General features: G+C 64.6%; 4 protein-coding genes across 6 annotated transcripts; 1 reads left to right on the top strand and 3 right to left on the bottom strand.

Moving 5' to 3' along the window:
• Positions 1–176: 176 nt before the first annotated feature.
• CTXN1 (cortexin 1) lies at positions 177–425 on the top strand (the record flags this gene model as incomplete). Its single annotated transcript, XM_079702291.1, has 1 exon — positions 177–425. One exon carries the CDS (start codon positions 177–179, stop codon positions 423–425), a length of 249 nt encoding a protein of 82 aa, XP_079558417.1.
• Positions 426–2,804: 2,379 nt separating this feature from the next.
• Positions 2,805–5,548, bottom strand: SNAPC2 (small nuclear RNA activating complex polypeptide 2; the record flags this gene model as incomplete). Its single annotated transcript, XM_079702411.1, has 5 exons — positions 2,805–3,604; positions 3,697–4,027; positions 4,321–4,389; positions 4,539–4,658; positions 5,366–5,548. 5 exons carry the CDS (start codon positions 5,546–5,548, stop codon positions 3,273–3,275), a joined length of 1,035 nt encoding a protein of 344 aa, XP_079558537.1. The 3' UTR covers positions 2,805–3,272.
• Positions 5,549–7,057: 1,509 nt separating this feature from the next.
• On the bottom strand, positions 7,058–9,632 carry TGFBR3L (transforming growth factor beta receptor 3 like; the record flags this gene model as incomplete). The annotated part of the gene is made up of 6 exons (XM_079703166.1): positions 7,058–7,092; positions 7,303–7,461; positions 7,564–7,705; positions 8,035–8,343; positions 8,421–8,557; positions 9,563–9,632. The coding sequence occupies 6 exons, from the start codon at positions 9,630–9,632 to the stop codon at positions 7,058–7,060; spliced, it is 852 nt and encodes a 283-aa protein (XP_079559292.1).
• Positions 9,633–12,033: 2,401 nt separating this feature from the next.
• MAP2K7 (mitogen-activated protein kinase kinase 7) lies at positions 12,034–19,981 on the bottom strand (the record flags this gene model as incomplete). 3 transcript variants are annotated; one of them, XM_079701825.1, is made up of 12 exons in its annotated part: positions 12,034–12,274; positions 12,396–12,441; positions 13,072–13,214; positions 13,337–13,417; positions 13,518–13,697; positions 13,796–13,903; positions 14,050–14,169; positions 14,242–14,355; positions 14,473–14,539; positions 14,719–14,860; positions 17,868–17,915; positions 19,858–19,981. In XM_079701825.1, the coding sequence occupies 12 exons, from the start codon at positions 19,979–19,981 to the stop codon at positions 12,140–12,142; spliced, it is 1,308 nt and encodes a 435-aa protein (XP_079557951.1). In that variant the 3' UTR covers positions 12,034–12,139. The 3 variants fall into 3 exon arrangements, with proteins under 3 accessions (XP_079557951.1, XP_079557952.1, XP_079557953.1); XM_079701826.1 differs by lacking the exon at positions 17,868–17,915 and having other exon boundaries at positions 13,072–13,235; XM_079701827.1 differs by lacking the exon at positions 17,868–17,915.

Here is a 19,981-nt window from a genome sequence, read left to right as displayed (position 1 = left end):
TGCCCGCGGGCCAGGCATGGGCGTAGCCAGGGGACAAAGGCGCGGGCGGGGGCTGAGGCTCGGCAGGGTAGTGGGGGGCGGCGGGTGGGGACGACGCGGGGGCGCGGGAAGGCGCAGCTTCATCCCTGCCTCCCGGGCGGGCCCCCTCCTCCGCAGGGCGCGCGGCGATGTGAGCCATGAGCGCGACGTGGACTCTGTCCCCCGAGCCGCTGCCGCCATCGACGGGGCCCCCGGTGGGCGCGGGCCTGGATGCGGAGCAGCGCACCGTGTTCGCCTTCGTGCTGTGCCTGCTCGTGGTGCTGGTGCTGCTGATGGTTCGCTGCGTGCGTATCCTGCTCGACCCCTACAGCCGCATGCCCGCCTCGTCCTGGACCGACCACAAGGAGGCGCTCGAGCGCGGGCAGTTCGACTACGCGCTGGTCTGAGCGGTGCGGCGCCCTCGGCCGGCCCTCCGCGGGGTCTCTCTCCCGGGGCCGATCCGACGGGGCGCCGCCGGGCCTGGACCGCGCTCAGGATCCTGCCCCCGAGCTCGCAGCCCGAGGGGGGAGGGCGTCAGGAGAAGTCCAACCCCTCCCCCCTCAGACCCCTCCCTTCTTTCCTCCTGGCCAGGCCGGAGCCCCACTTCGTGCCTTTATCCCGCCCTGTCCTCTCTCCGTAACTCACCGGCCCGGCTGGCCCCCGACTCTAAAGCCTGGGTGGGAAGAGGACGCCCGCCTCTCCGCCCCCAGCGTGTAGGTGGCTCTGCTATTCTTCTGCCGCCGAGCATGAGTGTCATGTCCGCTCCCGGGTTCGGGGACCCCCGTCACGCTTTCCCTCCCTCCCCTGTCCTCTGGCCATTCTCACTCCCCCGCCGCCCGCCCCCCTAAGTGTTGAGCCCCTCCTCGGGCTCCGGGCCTGCGGGCTTTCCTGGGCCCATGAGGTGGACGCTGCATACCAATATGCCCTGCGCGGCCTGCTCCGGAGACAGAGACTGAAGAGCGACAATGGCTGCTGTGTCCAGGATGCGAGGCTCCTTCCATGGCGGGGAGAGCGCAGACAGGCTCCCTCCCGCCCCCAGCCCAGGCCCCAGTTCAAGTCAGCGCGCCCCTCCCTCTGTCACCACCTCCACCCCTCATTGGCCCTCCTGCCACCTCCCCCTGGTCCCTCCTGAAGCCCCCCCCTCCCAGGCCCTCCCCTTGCTTTCTCACTCCTCCCTGTCTCTGAGCCCATGGTATTAATAAAAGCTATTATTGAGCGCTTACTGCATGCCAAGCAGCGTGCTGAGGTAGCTCCTCCTGTACTGGGTCTGTTCTCTTTTCAGGACCCTGTTAGCATCCTCATTCTACAGGCCAGGGGACTCGGGTCCAGGCAGGTTGAGTGACGTGCCTATAGCTGGCTTCTAGCCAGGCTAGAATTTGAACCCAGGGCTGACTTCTGCACACTCTTTTTTTTTTTTTTTTTTTGTGGTACATGGGCCCCTCACTGTTGTGGCCTCTCCCGTTGTGGAGCACAGGCTTTGGACGCACAGGCTCAGTGGCCATGGCTCACGGGCCCAGCCGCTCCACGGCATGTGGGATCTTCCCAGACCGGGGCATGAACCCGCATCCCCTGCATCGGCAGGCGGACTCTCAACCACTGCGCCACCAGGGAAGCCCTCTGCACACTCTTAACAGCTGCCCAGGGCTGCAAAACACCCAGATGTACACTCTGGAGGACCAAGGCATAATCCATCCCCCTTGCTCCAGGAACAGCCAAGACCACCCTTCTTTCCCTTGACTTGAGGAGACTCTGGGGGCCATGGAATGGACTTAGCCTGGTAGGGAGCCTGGATGGGGTGCCCTCAGCCAGCCCTGGAGGTTGTCTCGAAGAACTGGCACGGCCTTCTGGTACTGTGACCACACCCGCAGCCCCAAACCTCTCTGGCCTGGTCCCTCCGTCCCACCATCAGCATGTGCACTTTGGACACCACGGGGCTGGTGCTGTGAGGCCTTGGTCATGGAGTGGGCTGGCTCCGCTCCACGGCCCGCCTGCGAGCTGTGTTGTGCGCCCCCGGGGGGAGCCGTGTGCAGTGTGTGTGGGGAGAGACGAGCGTTGCTATAAAAGGAAGGCTGTGTGAATGCACAGGCTCTGCAAACAGAAAATTCACTGGCTCTCAGAGGACTGGTTCGATTTGGGGGAAGGTGGTGCCGTAGGAGGACACCCGGCCCCCCACCCAACCCTCACCAACCTGCCCCTGAATCCACACGCTCAGCGAGGCTGAGGGAGGGGGGCCCCGTGCAGGGAGACCTGGCAGCACCTCTGGGACTTGGAGACCTTGGGTAACGGCCAGGACCCCAGCCCCCTCCTCCACCCAGCTCTGCTCCCCCTTCCCTGCTCCTAAGGCCCCTCCAGCTCTCCCTCCCTCCCCCACTTGCTTCCCCAAGGCTACCTCAGGGACTCACTCCCCTCCCTCCAACTTCCTGCCACATGGGCAGCCCACCTTTAACCCTCCCGTGGTCAGGAGTCCAGCTCCCCCGACCTGGCCACCCTCACTCTGCTAGCCTCTCCCCTCCATCTGTATGATGGAGGGTCATCGGGCTCTGAAAACCTTTCCCCGACACGGGTCAGGCTCAGGCGTAGACCCTCCAAACAATCACCAAGGGTCCCCCCACAGCCAAGCCAAGGTCGCTCCAGATGGCATCAGACTGGACCTGGTGCAGTGGCCTTTACCGAAAACCACACCCTCCTCCCTGGCATGTCCCCGCTCCGTCCCCAGGACTCCAAGCTATGGCTCCCTACCTCTGATTCTGGGCCCCCTCCCACCTTTAACTCACAGGAGAAAGAGAGCCAGGGGGATAGACCAGAACTTTATTCACAGTTACAGGACACCAGATACAGGACTTCAGAAGGGATGAGAAACCAGTGGGGGGAGTATTTGAGGGTGATTTTAGCCCAGCCATCTGGCTGGAACCCCCTCATCCCAGTTCTATGGCTGAAACCCTGTACAACTTTGCTTCGGTTTTGGGGGGTTTTTTGGCCGTGCTGCACAGCTTAGTTCCCCGACCAGGGATTGAACACGAGCCCTTGGCAGGGAGAGCATGTAGTCCAACCACTGGATCACCAGGGAATTCCCTGTGCTTCCATTTCTGAGACCCACGCTGTATCGAGCATCTTAAAGGCGACCTGTACTGCACACTGCGTCGGGGACCTTCCACCGTGGCAAGATCCTCAATGACACCCAGTGCCAGCCCAAGCAGGATTGAGGGCGTGGGGGCTCACTGATGTCTGGTGTGTCTGGCGAGGTGCCGGGCCCCTCACCTTGCAGGGGTGGCCACCTGGCCCAGAAGCTCCAGGGGTACCAGGAATGGGTTCAGGGGGCAGATCCCAGCTGCTTGCCAAGTGGATATCGGTTCGCTGGGCCCAGCATTCTCGGGGGCCTGAGGAGTGGCCTGGCCAGCCTCCTCTTGCCCCCTGGAACCTGTCCCGTCATCCTCAGCCCCAGACCCCAGGCCCCCACTGGCAGGGTCGGGCTGGGGGGCCATCAGGCGTAGGTACATATCTGACATATGTTCAACCAGGGCAGCGCAGGGCAGGCGGGACAACTCCTCAGGAAGTGCCATGAGCAGGTCAAGGACCACAGCTGACTCTGGTGATGGATGGAAAGGGGAAGGGTGAGGGAAGGGCGGGGCTTGCCGCCGGAGACTCCCACCCCCAGATCGTCAGCCCCTCCCTTCTCACCAGCTGCGGAAAGCTCGGGGCCTTGGCCGCCGCGGGAGATGGACGACAGGTACTTGTAGATCTTCTCGAAGTCCACAGAAAAGTCTTCCTCAGCGGACCGGCCAGCCAGGGACTCAGAGGATGCCTCAGGGGCAGGGCCTTGTGTCTTGGGGGCGGGGCCAGGAGACTCCTGCCGTCCAGGGGCCTCAGGGGCGGGGCCAGGAGCCTCAGGGCCCAGGTCCTCCTGCCCTCCAGGGGCGCTGAGGAGCAGTAGCTTTCCACGAGCCTGCGTGGGCTTGGGGGGCTGGGAGTGCAGGAGGCTGATGGGCTCCGTGGCCGCGATGGTGAGCACCTGGCAGGCAGAGAGATCAGGCAAGGAAAGGCAGAAGTGTCCCCGTGGGCTACTCCCCTGCCCTGCAGGAGACAGCCTTCCACCTCCAAATCCTCCCTGCCACCCTGAGGAAGGCGTCACATTCAGCAGAGGGCCTCAGAAGGGCGGACACTGAGGCTAGGGTGTCCGGTGACGGACCAGAGTCACAGAGCTGGCAAGAGGAAGGGACCCAGGAACCAGGTTCAGCTTAATTAGACTCACATATATGACCCCGTCCCCGGGATACCCCCATCCTGCCTGGCGGATGGCTGTACCTGTGAGAAAGCCACGGTCAGGGCCTCCTCCAGAGGGCCTGTTATCTTCTCAGCCAGATCCATCCACACCTGGGTGAAGTAACCAGAAGGTGCTCACGGATCAACCCTCAGGAGTCCCCCAAGCCCTACCCCTCCTGGGGCTCCCCTGACCAGGTTATCCCCCCAACTCCCACCTCATCCTCCAGGGGCCAGCCTTGGGGAGCCTCGCCCCGCCTCACCTCGATGGGGGCCGGGGTCTGTGTTTCCCGGCGCCTGGGACCCTGTAGGCCATCTGGATGCATCCTCTGAGTGGCCTTTCGGAGCACTCGGCCCTTGAGCTGCCGGAGAAAGTCCTGGATCTGGGGAAGTGAGAGGATGAGGCCAAATGGACCTTCTAGAAGCCCAGGGCTAGGCAGTCCACTGCCTGCTCCAGGGCCGGCCACTGCTCCCTAGCCTCCCGCTGGCCCGGAGCTAAGGGTCATAGGGACTCTGCCCAGGGGTCTTGGGCCAAGGCCCCAGGTGTGACCAGCTACCTGACAAAGATGTTAAGGCCCTGGCCGGTTCTGGCTCCTCCCCGCAGCCAGGGCCCACCCCCGTGCTAAGTACTACCCTAGTCACCTACCCGCTTCGTCCACTCCGCCCCATTTCCTGACTCTCACTTCAACCTCATTCCCGCCCAGTCCCTCTGCGCCTTCCACCCAGTCCGGGGCCTCCGCTCTAACTCAGAGTTCGCTCCGCCCCTAAATTTTGGCTTCGCCCCGCCCCTCAGCCTGCCGCAGCACTGCCTCCTCCTCGCCCCGCCCCTCGGCTATGTTCCGCCCTCGCCCCGCCCTTAGCTTCTCGCAGGCACACAAGGCCCAGCCTTGCACTAGTCCCGCCTCCTCCAGCGTTCTTCCGGTTCCTCAACCTCGCCCCCGCCTCACCCTCGACCCGCCCACTCCAAGGCCCCGCCCCGCCCCCAAGCCTCACTCTCGTCCCGCCATCTCCCAGGGCCCGCCCCTCCGCCAGCCCCGAACACATCCTAGCCCCGCCTCCAGCCTCGCTCCCATCCCGAGACCTCTCTCACCTCGACCTCGCTCCGGCCCGACAGCTGCCGGGCCAGCTCGGCGGCGTCCGGCTCCGGCTGGCCCCGTCGCGCCTGCAGTAGTCGTAACAGCTGCCGCTTCTCGCGGGCGCTCCAGGCCGCGGGGCCGGTCACCTCACCCAGATAGCGCGCCGGGGCCGCTCGCCGCCGCTGCGGGGGCTTCATGCCGGTGAGGCGGGTGAGGGCGGTGTCGTCGTTCTGGGGCCGTTACCCTAGTGGGCGGGGTTACGGCGGCCGCTGGGGCCAAAAGACCCCGCGCGGAGGCAGAAGTAGATGGGGGCGTGGCTCTGGGTTTGCGGGCCGAAGGGAACTGCCTCCCCGGGAAGTAATGGGGAGACTGGCATCTAACTGAGGCGGGGACGAACGAGACCCCCCGCCCGCATTCTATCTCATTCGTGAACTGGAGCCAACTTCTTATCTCTCGTGCCCTCCTTCCGTTCCAGGACTACGTCTTGTGAAACTCCTATTATGTGTTTTGTAGCCAAGAGCCTGGGCTGTGGGGTCGGCCAGCCCTGACTGGTGAGCAAGTGATTTGGCTTTGCCGAACCTCAGTTTCCTCAACCGTAAAATGGAGCTAATAGTCCCCTCCTTTGTTTATACTCTGGGGAGGGAGGAGCTCGGGCAGGAGGGATTTAAGGACCTTTAGGCTAGACGGAGAGGAGACTGGAGCAGAGGCCTGAGCTCGAGGCCCTAGCGAGGGCAGGGTCCGGGCGGTGGGAGTGGAGAGCGGAGAAATCCTGGGGTTGAGAAGGCAGGTGGGCGGTGCAGGGGTGGAGAAGGAGACGAGGCTTATTTTTAAATTTAAGCCGGTGGGGTTGGGTGTCCCCTTTTTGTTTGGGACAAAATGCCCTTGGGGCTCCCCTGGGCGGTAACCGCACACGTATATATAAGGGCGTATGACGCCGCCCCAAAGCTCCACCCCTCCAGTCTGGACCTTTTCCACCCCGGAATCCCCACCCCCGCGCCACGCGCACACGCAGACTTCAGAACGCTGCAGTTCAGGCCAGATGTTTATTCTGGGCCCAGGTGGGAGGGTGGGAGGAGGAGCAAGAGGGGGTGCGGGGCGCAGGGATCTTAGTCCCATCGAGTCACAGGTCCTGGCGGGCCTGGTCCAAGGCTGTGGCTGGTATGTCTCCGGACCCTGTTGCGGGCGCGCTATCTCTGGAGAGGGGCGACTCAGGCTGAGCAGGGGAGAGGACACTACGGCAGCTCACCCCCTTCCCAACCGATCATTGGCCGCCCCATCAGTCTGTGTGCCGGGGCGAGGGTGGGTGCTAGGTCTGAAACCCGAATTCTCCTTGCCTAGTGTGCCCGTCTGAGGTGTTGAGGTCCTTTCTTACGACACTAAGCCCGCAGTCGGCCGCGGGTCACCACTACGTGATTTCGAATCCCAGCTCCACCAAATTTTGTGACCTTTGGCAAGTTAATTTCAGAGAGTGCCTCATTTTAAAATATCTGTTATGGGGATTATAAGAGTATCTACCTGAAGCTTGTTACAAGGATTAATATGCGTAAAACATTTGGTACTCCGCCTGGCAGAGAGAACGCGCTATGAAGAGTCATTATCACCTCCCTCCTCCATCCGTCCTACCGGCCCGAGGTTACACTCCCCCTCTTCCTTCCCCCCAACACTTACCTGCCTCACTGGGGCCTCCTGGGCGGGGGGCCGCTGGGCTAGGCTCTTGGGGGCGGGCCGGGGGGCGGGGGCGCTGGAGAGGAGAGGCAGGCTGAGGAGTAGGGGTTGCTGCGCGCTGGGCCGGGGCAAGGGCGCCCCCTGGGGGGCTGCTGCAGGCGTAGCGGAAGCAGGTCTAGGGATGGTCAGGCCCGAGCAGGCTGGGATCGCCGCGACCAGGGGTCCGGACGCGTGGGAATAGTAGGCTGGGGGCCAGGCGGAGATCCCGGCGGGCCCAGGTTGGTACCTGAGTGAGCGCAGACGAGGCCGAGCCCGGCGGCCAGAGCGGCGCCCAGCACGAAGGCGGCCAACACAAGTGCTACCACCGGCGCGGGCTCCAGGATCCCCGGGGCCGGCGCGGGAGGCTCGGGTCGCACGGCTCTGCCGGGGACGCCCTTGGGTGGCCCTGTGAGGAGTACAACGCAGAGACTGGGCTCATGCCTCAGATGTCCTCCCCATCCCCCTTCCCGACCCCAGAGACCCCGGCTGAGGACTACTGCGTGCTCACTGGGGGGCAGCCGCGGCACCGTGACCACGATGGGCTGCGTCAGCGTGTGCAGGTGAGGGCTGTCGGTACCCCGACTCTCATCGCGGCCACTGCCGGCGCCCGCGCACGCCTCATCCCGAGGCAGACACTGGGAAGGAGGGGGAGGCAAGAGGCGGGGACGTCAGGGCCCCGGCTCCAGGGGCGGGTCCCCAGGGCTCCCAAGAGATCTAAGTGTCCAGCACTATATTGCAACCAGGTGTCGCACTACTAGACCCCTGGAAATTCGGCCCCTTCGGACGTCCCTGCGCCCAACCCCAGCCTGAGACCCACTGCCTACTCCCAGTTTCGAGGTACCTCCGCCCCCAGGTCCCAAAGCTCCCAGACCCCCAGATTCCCAAACCCTAAGGGGCTTCTCCCTCAGATGCCAGAGGCTCTTGTGCCCAGCCCCCGACGGGCCCGGGCGCCCAGATTCCCCGCCCCGTGCCCGAGCACCGGCGACGGTGGAGACAGCGTCAGAGGCGCAGGCGTCTGGCGGGCTCCCCGGAGGCGGCGGCAGCGGCTCAGCTGGCAGTGCAGGAACTGCACAGAGGCGTTGAAGACCGGGCGCAGGCGGAAGCTGAAGCGCGCGGGGCGAGCGGCACCTGGGAGCGGCCGCGGTGGCGGGAAGGTGACCGAGGAGTCGGCGGAACAGCCCCCGCGCAGCAGCGCCAGGGCGGGGCCCGGGATCGGGCGTGAGGATGGTGTCACCGAGCAGCGGTGCAGGACCATGCCCCAGCGCGGGGAGGGACGGGCCAGTGCCGCCTGGGGGGCGGGGTCGCGGTCAGGGTCGGCTGCCCCCACCGGCTGCCACCCAGCCTCGGTGAGCCCCGTGCCCGTACCTGCACGAACACGCGACTGTCAGCCGGGACCTCCAGCGGCCCCGCGCGGCGCGGGAAGGCGTCCTCCGCCTCCGACAGCTCCAGACTGAAAAGGGGTCGGCGCAGCCTGGGCCCTGGCGCCGCGGGGAACGGGGACACTGGCAGGAAGAAAGGGTGGCACAGGGGAAGGAGGATGCGCTGTCCCTTAGGCCCCCCTGGCAAGTGAGCCAACCTCGCCTCCACTGCCTACTTTGGAAAATGGATGCAGTTGCGGTGGAGGATTCACCCGCGCTGGGCTCCGCGCTTCCCACCGCCAGCCGAAAAGCAGCTGTGATGTACCCCCTGGAGACCCGGGGGACAGCCCAGCCCAGCCCAGCCCCTGAGCCTGGGCGCAAAGCTGCGCCTTCCTGGGGAGGAACCGCCTTCCCAGACCTTTACTTCTCCACCCCCCCGTGAGCGAGGGAATCCCTGGCTCGGAAGGGGTCGAGGGGCACCTGATGGTGGAGGGTCAGCCTGGGTGAGGTCAAAGGTCCTCCCCTTCTGGAGTCTGAACCCCCCGCTCACGCACCGAGGACCAGGGGCTCCTCTGGGGTCACAGCAGGGCCGTTTGGGGGGAGGGTGCTGGCCCCATTCTTGCCTTTCTAAGGGGAGGGAAGAATAGCAAGGTGCTCTCCCCCCAGCTCTTTGGGCATCGTGGAGGCCCAGCCCGGCCACCAGGGTCTGGGCCTTTTCCCTTTGTCGGTGTTCCTCACTCACTCGCAGGCTGAGGGCAGCAGCGGCAAAGGGTAGAGGCACAGGGGAGCCTCCACTGGGGTGTGTGATCACACACACATGCACCACACTGACAAAGACCTCTGCCTTAAGGAGGCGCTCAGCTGGGGTCCTCATCAAAGGATGTTCTCAAATGTCCAGCATCACCAGCACAGACATTCCCTAAAAGCATTGGCACAGACTGCTCCCCTCCCACAGCCCTTGGTCTCACCGTGGCTGCTGGGACTTCGAAGAAGTTGGGGATCCCAGAGAACCTGGAAAACGGGGGACGGGGCAGACCCCACCTCCCACCCACCCCCGTTCCCCCAGGCGGGGTGGATGAGAGGGTGCACTGAGAAAGGGTAACACGGGAATGGAGGTGTGCTAGGCCCCATCCCCTTGCTTGTACATACCAGCTGGCTCGCTGGGCAAGGTGGTCGTCCCTGGGAGCAGGGCCAGAAGCAGGATCAGGGTGCCCAGCATGCTGGACCGGCTGAGGCAGCACTGGGCCCAGCAGGCGGGCAGGCGGCTCTGGCCTTGGCTGGGGGGCCATTTGGGGAGGCAAGGAGCGGGGGCGGCGCACTGATGGGCGGACATCAGAGCCCATGGCCAAGGCCTGCTGGGGATTAAGGGCTCTCTGGCCAGACCTGTAGCTATCGGGTTGGTGGGAGGTCCCTCACACTGGCCATTAGATATGGGGCTAGTCACTACAAACACCACCCCACCAGCCACCAGCCCTGCCTGTTTCTCTTCGCTGCAGAGGCCCCATCCACCAGGATGGTCCCGAGCCCCAAGGTCGGGGCTCACGACCCCTTCCCTGGCCCCTTTCCCCACCTCACTGCCAGGCCCTGCCAGGCTCGCGACACACACCACAGACACCGCAGAAGAAAAGGGAGGGATTTTATTCTCAAGCGTCTAAGGATTTACAAACGAGGGCGTTTCGTTTTAAAAAGGGATGGGGCAGTACTGGCGGCCTGAGAAGGGGTTGTGGACCATGGGCTGGGCCCAGGCCGCCCCAGGCCCCCACCTGCCCACTTCACCCTCTGCCTGATGGAGAGGGATGGCTGGTGACTGGTGACTGGCGGGGTTGGGGGGAGACATGGGAAAGGCAGGGGGGAAGGAGAGGCTCCCATTTAACACTGAAGGCGGGGAGGGGGAACGGGCCGACACACACTCACAAAACAGAAAGTTAAATAAAAATAAACTCAGGCAGCTGGCCCTTGGGGCCAGCCACGCGACCTTCCCGGCCACCCACAAAGGCCCCTGTGGCTGGGGCCCATGAGGGAGGGCCGGGGCCAGGCCTACTGGCCCCGCACCCTGCCCCACTCCCCTCACAAAGGGGATTGGAGCGAGAGAAGGTGGCCACCCCCCAGAGGGGGGACAGAGAAAAGATGACTTCGAGTACTTTTTAAAACATGCGGCGTTTTGTGACTATCCTAGTAGTAACTACAGTCAGTGGGATAGATGGAGGGTACAGTGATGCCTAGTCTAGATTGCTTCAGCTACATCCAGCGAACTTCCTCACCTTTGGTGTTGGTTGCTTTTTGTGGTTTTTCTGGAGTTTTTTTTGCTTTTTGCTTTTTTTTTTTTTTTTGTTCTGTTATTTCGTTGTCCACTTGATTTGCATGCATCACCAACAAAAAGGAAACACACCCCCTCCTGCTCTGGCTACTCCCCAGGGCCCCGGGGATGTCAGGGCCCGGGCCTCAGCGTGGGCTGGGGACTGGCCAGCTCTGGGTGAGTCGAGGGGTGCTCAGGGCCACTACGAGGGCGTGACTGCCTCCACACCCCCAGCCCTCGGCCTGCCCCACCTCTGTCCCTGTCACACATCCTCAGACCCCCACGTCTACTCCACGTGCCCTCACTCCCTGCCTCCCCAGGCCCCGTGGGCCCCGCTCCTGTCACCCATTCCCTCCTCTGCCTCTGCCTCACCGGCACCTGCTGCCCTCCACCATGCCCCACGCCTGCCTTCCCTGAAGGCCACCCTGTGTGGCCACGGCCCCTTGGGCTCCCTCCACACCCCCTGAGGTCCTCAACTCACCCCTACAAGCTGTGGCCAGTCTCCAGCCCCGAGGGAGCAGCACCCCGCCCCCAGAGAGCCCACCTTTGGGACTAGTCTCTCCCTGGCGGGGTGGCCCAGGCCCCCACGGCTCGGCCCCCAGCCCCCCAGCGCCTATGGGCCATCGGGGGGGCTGCCACAAGCAGCTAAACATGACTTTGGTAAAAGTTTCTGAAGGTACCGACAAACCCCATGAGAACAAGCTCTTCTCCTCCCCCCACCCCCCAAACACCCCACCAAGTACAATAAAATACGATAAACTCCAAAAAGGACCCCCTGAGATCAAAAAGAGAAAGAGAGAGAGACCAGCCCGGGTCTGGCTGCAGTCACAACGTCCAGCCCGCCTGCCCAGGGCGAGGACGCCAGCCAACTGACTCATGGCTTGCCAGAGACCTAAACGGACCCAGGGGTGCCGCCGGGGGTGGCAGGGCCTGGGCCAGGAGAGAGGCAGAGGCAGGGAGGGAGACAGGGAAAGCCAGAGAGGTGGAGAGGGAGGGGACGGAGAGAGGGAGACGGAGCCAGGGTGCATGTGCGTGCGAGGCGGCAGTGGGACAGCGCGGTGTGGAGGGGAGGGGACAGGACGGGCGGCTCTCTCCCGGCCCCCGGGGGCCGCCCCAGCCCAGAGGTTACAACTGAATAAATAGCGAGTCTGCTCGCGGCCTGCTGTCTTCCGTTCACAGTGTCTGTCGGGGGGGATGCGCACAGCCGGCTGATCCTGGGACGGGAAGGGCTGGGGCCTGGCGGGCCCATCTGTCCATGGCTGGTGGGCAGGGAGTCAGGGGTGGGTCGGCGCCCCCTACTTTCTGTCCTCAGCCCTCGGCGGCCGTCCAGGTCCCAGGGCTCCCCTGGCGGGCAGCTGGGTGGCCGGGTGGGGAAGGGGAGGCCGGTGGCCACGCCTCCGGCCCCCAGTGGGCTGGCCGCCGCTGTGCGGCTACCTGAAGAAGGGCAGGTGGTGCTGGCTCAGGACCCCGCTCGCCCGCGGCGACTCGGTCTTCGCCATGACATCCTTGAACCAGGACGCCACGTCCACCTCCAGCGTCTCGTAGCGCTTGATGAAGCTGTGTTCCTGTGGGGCCCAAGGCAGAGCACTTAGGGCAAGGGCGTCTTCCCTGCTGGCCTTGCTCAGGCCCGGCGTCCAGTGTGGCGGGGGCTTAGGATGGGGGCTGGGGAGGGCCCCGGGTACTCACAAGTAGCTTATTATACTTTGGTCTCTTCCTGTGATCTTTAGTAAGGCTGGAGGGAGAAGAGGAAAGGAAGAGAAGTGAGAGCAGGGAGGAGGGGCCTGGCCGCCCTCGTGGCTGAGTCGGGTCTGCAAGATCTGTGGGCAGAAGCCTGCACCCTCCAGGCCCTGCGCTTGGGCCCCCCACCGTGACAGAAGCCCAATGTGCGCTGTGAGATGCCCATGGGAGAGGTGGGTGGGCTCCCCCACGGGAGGCCCCAATGTGGACGTCCCGCGTGCGCTCTTGCCAGTTGGTGCAGGACACTCAGAGCCCTTAGCCCTGGGGCGCCTCTGCTCGTTCACAGCTCCCCCAAGGTGAAGCCCAAGGGCCACCCTGCCCAATACCCCTGGGGCCAGGTGTCCCCTCAGGCTGAGTCCAAACCCAACTCCTAGCTCCCGGGGCTCGGGCTCCAGCCCCCACCCCATCCTGGGGCCCCCCTCCCCTCCCCAGGGGCCTGGGTGCAGGGCCACATCTGACCTCGCCCTGCCTTCCAGAGCGGAGGGTGGGGCTGGGGCTCCTCAGCAGCCTTTAACTCTTAGCTGCAGCATGTGGGATCTAGTTCCCTGACCAGGGATCGAACCCGGGCCCCCTGCATCGGGAGCATGGAGTCTTAACCGCTGTGCCACCAGGGAAGTCCCCTCACCAGTCTTTGACGAAGGACTGAAAGTCCCCCGAGAAGCCCATGTGACCGGGCAGGAGCGGGGGTTCTTCCTGTAGGACTTTGGTGAGGACCTCAAAGTCCGTCTTGCAGTTCTTGTAGGGAAACTGTCCCGTCGCCAGCTCCACCTGGGAGAGAGATGGGCAGGGCTGGGCCGGCCAAGGACAGGATCCTGCCCTTTCCCGCCACCTGCCTCTGTACTCCGAGAAGACCCCACCCCTGGCCTCGGAGAGCAGGGGCCCCAACTCACCAAGGAGATGCCCAGGCTCCACACATCGGCCCGGATGTCGTAGTCGGGCTTGGTGGGGTCTGGGGGATCGATGCGCTCAGGCTGCCGGTGGGAAGCAGGAGAGGGTGGATGTACCCCTGTGGCTGGGGTGGGTACACCGCCCCTCACGTCTGCCCGCCGGGCGCTGCTGGGCCCCACTTACTGCCATGTAGGCAGCGCAACCTGCGCTCCGCGTTTTGGCTTTGGAGTCAACGAGGCGGCCGCTGATGCCGAAGTCGCAGAGCTTGATCTGGCCCCGCTCATCCAGCAGGATGTTGGAGGGCTTGACGTCCCGGTGGATCACGCCGTGCTTCTCCTTCAGGTAGTAGAGTGCCTTCACGATCTGCGGCGCGGGCAGAGGAGGGCACCAGTGATGGCAGGGACAGGGCCTGGCGGGGGGGGGGGACCACCCGCCCGCCCGCGCCCCACCCAGCTGCTCACCGCCACCGTCATCTTGCCCAGGATCCGCTCAGGGATAGGGCCCTGCATCCGCTTCTTGAGCTTCTCGGCGCACGTACCCATGAGCTCCATGGCAATGAAGACGTCCGTCTGCGGGGACAGCAGGTGGCGGCTTGGCGGGGTGGCTGTACCCTCCTGCCCAGCCCAGACAGGCTCGGGTCCTGGGGAGGGGCGGGGGGCACGGGGCTGGCTCAGAGACCAGCACGGGAGGCTTGGGGGGCGGGCAGCCGGCTCACGTTGGTGATGAAGGTCCCGAAGCACTGCACGATGTAGGGGCAGTCGTGGCTCTTGAGCACCACGTCCAGGTCCATGAGGATCCGCTTGTTCTCTTCCTTGTTCCCCGAGCGCCGCATTTGCTGCACGGGACAGCAGGGGCCTTAGCGCCGAGCCTGGGGCGCGGGGCCCACCCGGGGCGGGGGCGGGCTCACCTTGACAGCGATGACGTGCCCCGTCTTCCGGAAACGCATCTTCCACACCTGGCCACAGGTGCCGCTGCCCATCTCCCCCAGGTTCTCCAGGTCGTTGATTTCCGCCTGGTAGCGCTGGCGAGGAGAGCCAGGGCTGGGGGTCCACCGGGCTTCTGCCCTCCACCCCCAGCCCAGACCTACCAGCTGCGTCCTGCCCACCCTCCCTGGGGGGGGCCGAGGGAAGGGCGGTACCTGGCCCCCAATGGTCAGGTAGCCCGTCTGCTTCATGATCTCCTGCAGCTTCTGGTCAATCTCGATGCTGAGGGGACAGAGCGTGGGTGCCGTTGAATGGGGGTCCTGACCAACCTGAGGCCACCCCAGCCCCTAACACGCAGGGTTCCACAGAGCTCACCAGCTCCTCCCTGAGGCTGGCTCTGCACCCCGCCCCGCCCCAGCCCCAACCTCCCGGCCCTCCCACTGGCCACCCTAGCCGCTCACCTCTCCATGCTGCGGGGTGTGAACAAGGTTGACGGGAGCCCCAGCATGTGGCGGGGCCGGGCGGGGGGCGTGGGGTGCTGCGGGGAGCTCTCGGAGGACGGTGAGCGGCTGCCCCCATCATTGGCCAGTGGGAGCTGCAGGGCTGGGGTGGTGAAAACCAGGGGCGAGGAGGGGGTTAGCTCCCAGCTGGCTCCAACTCAAGGGCCTGGCACCCTCATCTTCCCCTCCCTGGCATCCCTCAGGTAGGGCGGCACAGCCCCCTGCCCTGCTGGGCTGGAGGAGCTTCCCGCTCCCAGACCACTCTTAGAGTGCCTTTGCCCACCCCGCCCCCCGCCCACTCCTCCCACCTGGAAGGGCTTGCGGTGGGCTGGTCCCCAGAGGCTAAGGGTTCATCCCCAAGCCTCCCCTGACAGAAAACGGAGGCCCAGAGGCGGATGCTGTCCCTCGGGCAGGCAGCCTCCCCGCTGTGTCCCTTTCCTCCCCACCTCCGCCCGGGAAGCAGGCCCAGGGCCACCACGCCCACACTCTGGACCACACAAGGCAGGAATGCCCGCTGGGATCAGCCCGAGCTCTGGCGCTGTGGGCAGCGCTGACCTTGGCTGGACCACCCTGGGGAGAAAGTGGGCATGGGACCCAGGCTTCCAGCTGCCTCGCCCAGCACTCTGTTTCAGGGTCAGGGAGGGCCGCCCTCTGGCCAGCGGGCTCATCGGTGAGCCTCCCGGCCTGGCCTGCAGAGCTAGGGCCGACGAGGCAGGGGCAGGACCCCAGGCTGGGCCTGTGTCCTCCGGGTGAGGGGATCCAGGTGGCATAGCCCCTCCGGGGGCCAGCGGGACGTGGGGGGCAGGGGCCGGGCCAGGCGGCGAGTTCGGTTCTTTCCAGAAGCCTGCATGCGGACAGCTCGGGCATGCTACAGGCAGGCAGGCAGGCAGCGGGCAGGCAGCGGGCACCCCAGGACGGGCAGGCAGCATTAGGGGATGGGAGGGCAGGAGACAGACAGACGGGAGCTGAGACTTGGGGCCCAGCTGCCCAGAGGAGGTGCCACAGAGACAGGCCGGGGAGGGGCCTGGGAAAGGAGAGCAGATTCCCTGAGAGATGAGGAGCCTCCGGGCTGGGCAGGCCCCAGGGTGGGGAGTGGAGGCCAGGGTGACTACCCTCCAGTGAACCCCTGAACGCCGGAGACCCTGGCACTCGGCCTCCAGAAGGGGAGCCCCTGGCTGGGGAGGCTGCAGGCTACAAGCACCTCCCAGGTTCACCTTCCCCTGGAGAGCAGGCCAGGAGCTGGGGGCCTGCCAGTCTCCTTAGCCCTTGGCTGACGCCTCCTCCTCTCTCTCCACACTTCCCGCACGGCCCACCTTCTCCTCCCACAGTTCTCCAGGCACCTGGTGACGTGGGCCCAGTGATCAACGGGTATGGTGCAGCACCTGGTGCCCGGGCGCTTTGCTGGCCTGCAACCCTGACCGCAGCCAGAGCGAGGGGCAGGTCTATGAGCCTGGCCTGTAGTCCTAGGAGGGCCTGGCGGGAGTGATGGAAGAGCTCTAGGGACCCCGGGGACGTGGCTGGGCCCAGTCCCCTCCACTGGCCCGGAGGCCTCTCCTCCCGTGCCCTCCCTGCTGCTCTGCTCTGCTGGGGCCAGAATCCCAGTCCTAATCCCTCCCTCTCTGGCTGGACAACCTCCGGGGCTCCCGAGGACCCTCGAGCTCCCCCTGCACCGGGACCCTGGATCCCTGTCAGGTTCAGATTCCCTGGGGGCACCAGGGCCCCCTTTCTGAGTGAGGACCACAGCCCTCTCCTCCCCACACCTCTCGGTGTGGTGTCCTGTCGGTCCCCTCCCTTACACAGTCCACCGGGCCCTCTGAGGGCTGCCCCAGAACCCGTGGCCAAGGCTGTAGGGCGACAGAGCCTTCCAGCCGGCCCCACATACTGACGCACGGTAGGCGTGTGAGTGGGGCCGGTGCAGGGTGGCTAAGGTGGGGTGGAGAGAGGTAGACAAAGACCCTGAGAACAGAAGTCACAGAGGTGGTACCAGGCCCACGGCAGGTCAGGAGGGCAGAATGAGAGCGAGAGGCTGAAGGGGAAAGAGAGAGAAGAATGAATGAGAGAGAACGAGAAAGGACACGGGGCCGGGGGGGGAGCATGCGGCCATCAGGAGCCACACACGTACCAGGCTGTCAGTCGACACACGTAGGCACACGCACACAGGGCATGGCACAAAACCACGCAGATGGGGAGACGACATGCCACAAGGTCTCCAGCAGAGCCACAGAGCCCCTTACCTTCCGACACACACGCGCGCGCACATACACCCCCCCACACACACGCACACTTCCCAACCTAGTCCTGCTCACACACACAAGGACCAACGAGGCCAGACCCCCACCCCATCTCTCTCAGCACCCCCACCCTTTGCACAGGCATGTCCCACACCCATCTGCTCCCAGACCCACTGGCACCTGCCCTCCGCCCCTAGGGGGGCTGCTTCCTCCACTTCCATCCCTGTGCTGCCCCCACCTCCCAGGAGACTTTGCTCAAATTCCACCTTCTCCAGAGGCTTCCTGACCGCAACCCTGCTCCCTGCTCCACCTGGCCTTCCCTCCAAGGCGCCCGGGCCTCCTCCACTTCCCGCCCGGAGGCCCTCAGTGCTCACAGCCCTCCAAGCCCCAGGGCCCCCCACCCCCTGGGGTGCGCCAGCCCCAAGAGGACAGGGACTCAGTCCAAGCCTAGCACAGCTCAGCCCAGGGGGCGACACGGGTCCGCTGGGCTGCTGAGGTGGATGAGCAGGCGCAGAGCCCAGCTCTCTCTCCCCCAGCTCATGCACACGCCTGCAGGCACACGCACGGACACTCGTGACCCCCTTGGCAGGCGACAGACTCCCGGCCGGTGAGGGAGTCTGTCTCCTCCTCCAGGGAGTCCAAACCTGAGCCCGAGAGGAAGGGAGGAGCGGGAGGTGAGAAGACAGAGGAAGTGGCCGCGTGGGCCGGACGTGGACAGTGTGGATGGACAGAGAGTGAGGGTGAGAGAGGGGATGCGCACGCGCACACGCACACACGGAGCACGTGGGAGGGGGAAGGGGAGGATGGCATTCTGCGGCCGGGGCAGCGGTTAGGTCAATGGTGCAGAGGTCCAAGCAGCGATGATAAAAAGGCTGGTACCTGCTCGTTGGGACGGGGCAGGAGCAGGGCTTAGAGTGATCACAATAACTGGATGGGGAAAAGGAAGAAAAAAAAAAAAAAACAACACCACGATAAATCACAACGGAAACAACCGATTTGTCCAAAAGAAAAGAAATCAAATCAAATCATAACGAAGAGGAGGGGGAGGCACGCGGAACCAAACTGCAGAGATGGGTAGAAACCGACAAGAGATGGGAGAACTGGGAGGATGGGATGGAGCTGACATAGACACAGATGCCTAGAGGGGGCTCCCCGGGGCCTGCTCGCCATGGGTCTCACCGTGCCTCGCTCTGCATCTGGGACAGCCACCCCGCAAGGCACCCCAGGCCCCGTACCTAGGCCTGTCTCGTCCACGCTGGGGTTGGAGGGGGAGCAGCACTGCAGAGCCCAGCAGGGACCCTCCAGTCCTGGCTGGGCTTCCTACCCCAGGCAGTGTCCAATGCCAGCACTGCCACCTCGGGTTTTTTTCTGGGCCCCAAGAGACACACACACACACACACCCCCAATCCAGTGAGGAACCCACACGGGCCCAGGTCAGGAAAGGGAGGATGGGGAGTGGACCCTACACAAGGATGGGGGCGCCAGGCTGCGTGAGCAGGCAGTGCTGGGGGAACCCAGATGAGGAGGTGTCTTCCCCATCCTGTCAGGATGACCCCACAGGGAGCTACATAAGCCACAGGAGTCATATCAGAGGGGAGAAAAAGGAGAGCAATTTGCTGGGTCAAGAGAGTCACAGAAGGCATGGGTGTGTGGGCAGGGGAATTCTCTGGTGGTCCAGTGGTTAAGACTGCACTTCCAATGCGGGGGGCACGGGTTCGATCCTCGGTGGGGCAACTAACATGCCACATGCCGCGCGGTGCGTCCAAAAACAAAAACAGAAAGCATGTGTGTGGGCTGCTGTTCATCAGGTCTGTAGGGAGGGGAAAAATCTGACTCCCTCTGAGCTTCAAGGATATGGGGAGGGGATCATGCAGGAAATCACAAGGAGACTAGATGTGGTCACAGTGATTCCAAGCCAGGTGTGGGTGCTGGGGGGTAGCTCTTGACTCCAGATGACAAGACACCAGGGAGACAGGCACTGGGATTGTGGGATCAGAAAGGAGGTGCATGTGCCCTGGGATGCCTAGATAGAGTCGCACTGGCCTCAGGTGTCCCCGGGCTGGGTGGGTGTGGGTAAGAATGGGGAAGTCACTTGATTCTAAATGACAAAGTCGCCACGCTTGGGAGTTGCGTGTTTATTTCTGGAAGAGCCAGAAAGATGGCAACAGTGAAACGAGTCAGAGGAGTATGAAGGGGCCTGGTGTATGTGGGTAAACTGTATGTGGGAGGGAGTCCGCTGAGCCCAATGACAAGATCCCAGAGGGGGGAGAATGGAGCACCAGACACAACCACAGGGATGGTTATATGGTCAAGCGACCTCAGGTGTCCCCTGGCCAGGTGCGCGTGTGTGAGCGTGAGTGGATCATCTGCTGAACCCCGATGACAAGGACCCAGGTGCGGAGCGGGGGTGGGGGGGTGGGGGAACCTCTTGACACAATCACTGAAATGGCGGGAGTAGAATCAGCTGGTGAAAAGGGACGTGTACATGTTAGCGGAGGACCTGGATGTGGTCACGGTCGCATGAAGTAGGAGAAGCAAGGCTCAGGGTAGGTGACAGAGGCTCCGAGGATCCCGGTGATTGGGGGCGGGTCATCAGGTGGGGGGGCCTCGCCTGGAGCCGGGTAACTAGGCTCCCAGGCCCCGTTAAGGGGGAACCTCCAGGCAGGGGGAGGGCTGCCCGGGAACCCGCGGAGCCCCACGCCTCCCGGGTCACCGTGACCCTCTCACCGCTGGCCGATAGCGGGGAGCGGGTCGGAGAGGAGGAGCTAGAGCGCCCCGGAAGCGGGGGCGGGGCCTGGAGGCGGGGGCGGGGCCTCCCGCGGCGCGCGCCCCGCCCCGCTCGCCCCCTCCCCCACGCCGCCGTGCTTACTGGGCCTGGGCCGCTGGGGGCTGATATCCAGGTTGAGGTCGATCCTCCGCCGGGCCTCGCGGTTCTCCTGCTTCAGCTTTGCTTCCAGGCGGGACAGCTTCTGCTCCAGGGAGGACGCCGCCAT

Source organism: Hyperoodon ampullatus (assembly GCF_949752795.1).
Source record: "Hyperoodon ampullatus genome assembly, chromosome: 4".
NCBI lineage: Eukaryota > Metazoa > Chordata > Mammalia > Artiodactyla > Ziphiidae > Hyperoodon > Hyperoodon ampullatus.
The sequence above is the reverse complement of the archived record's forward strand: the minus strand, read 5'-3'. Positions and strand labels throughout refer to the sequence as shown.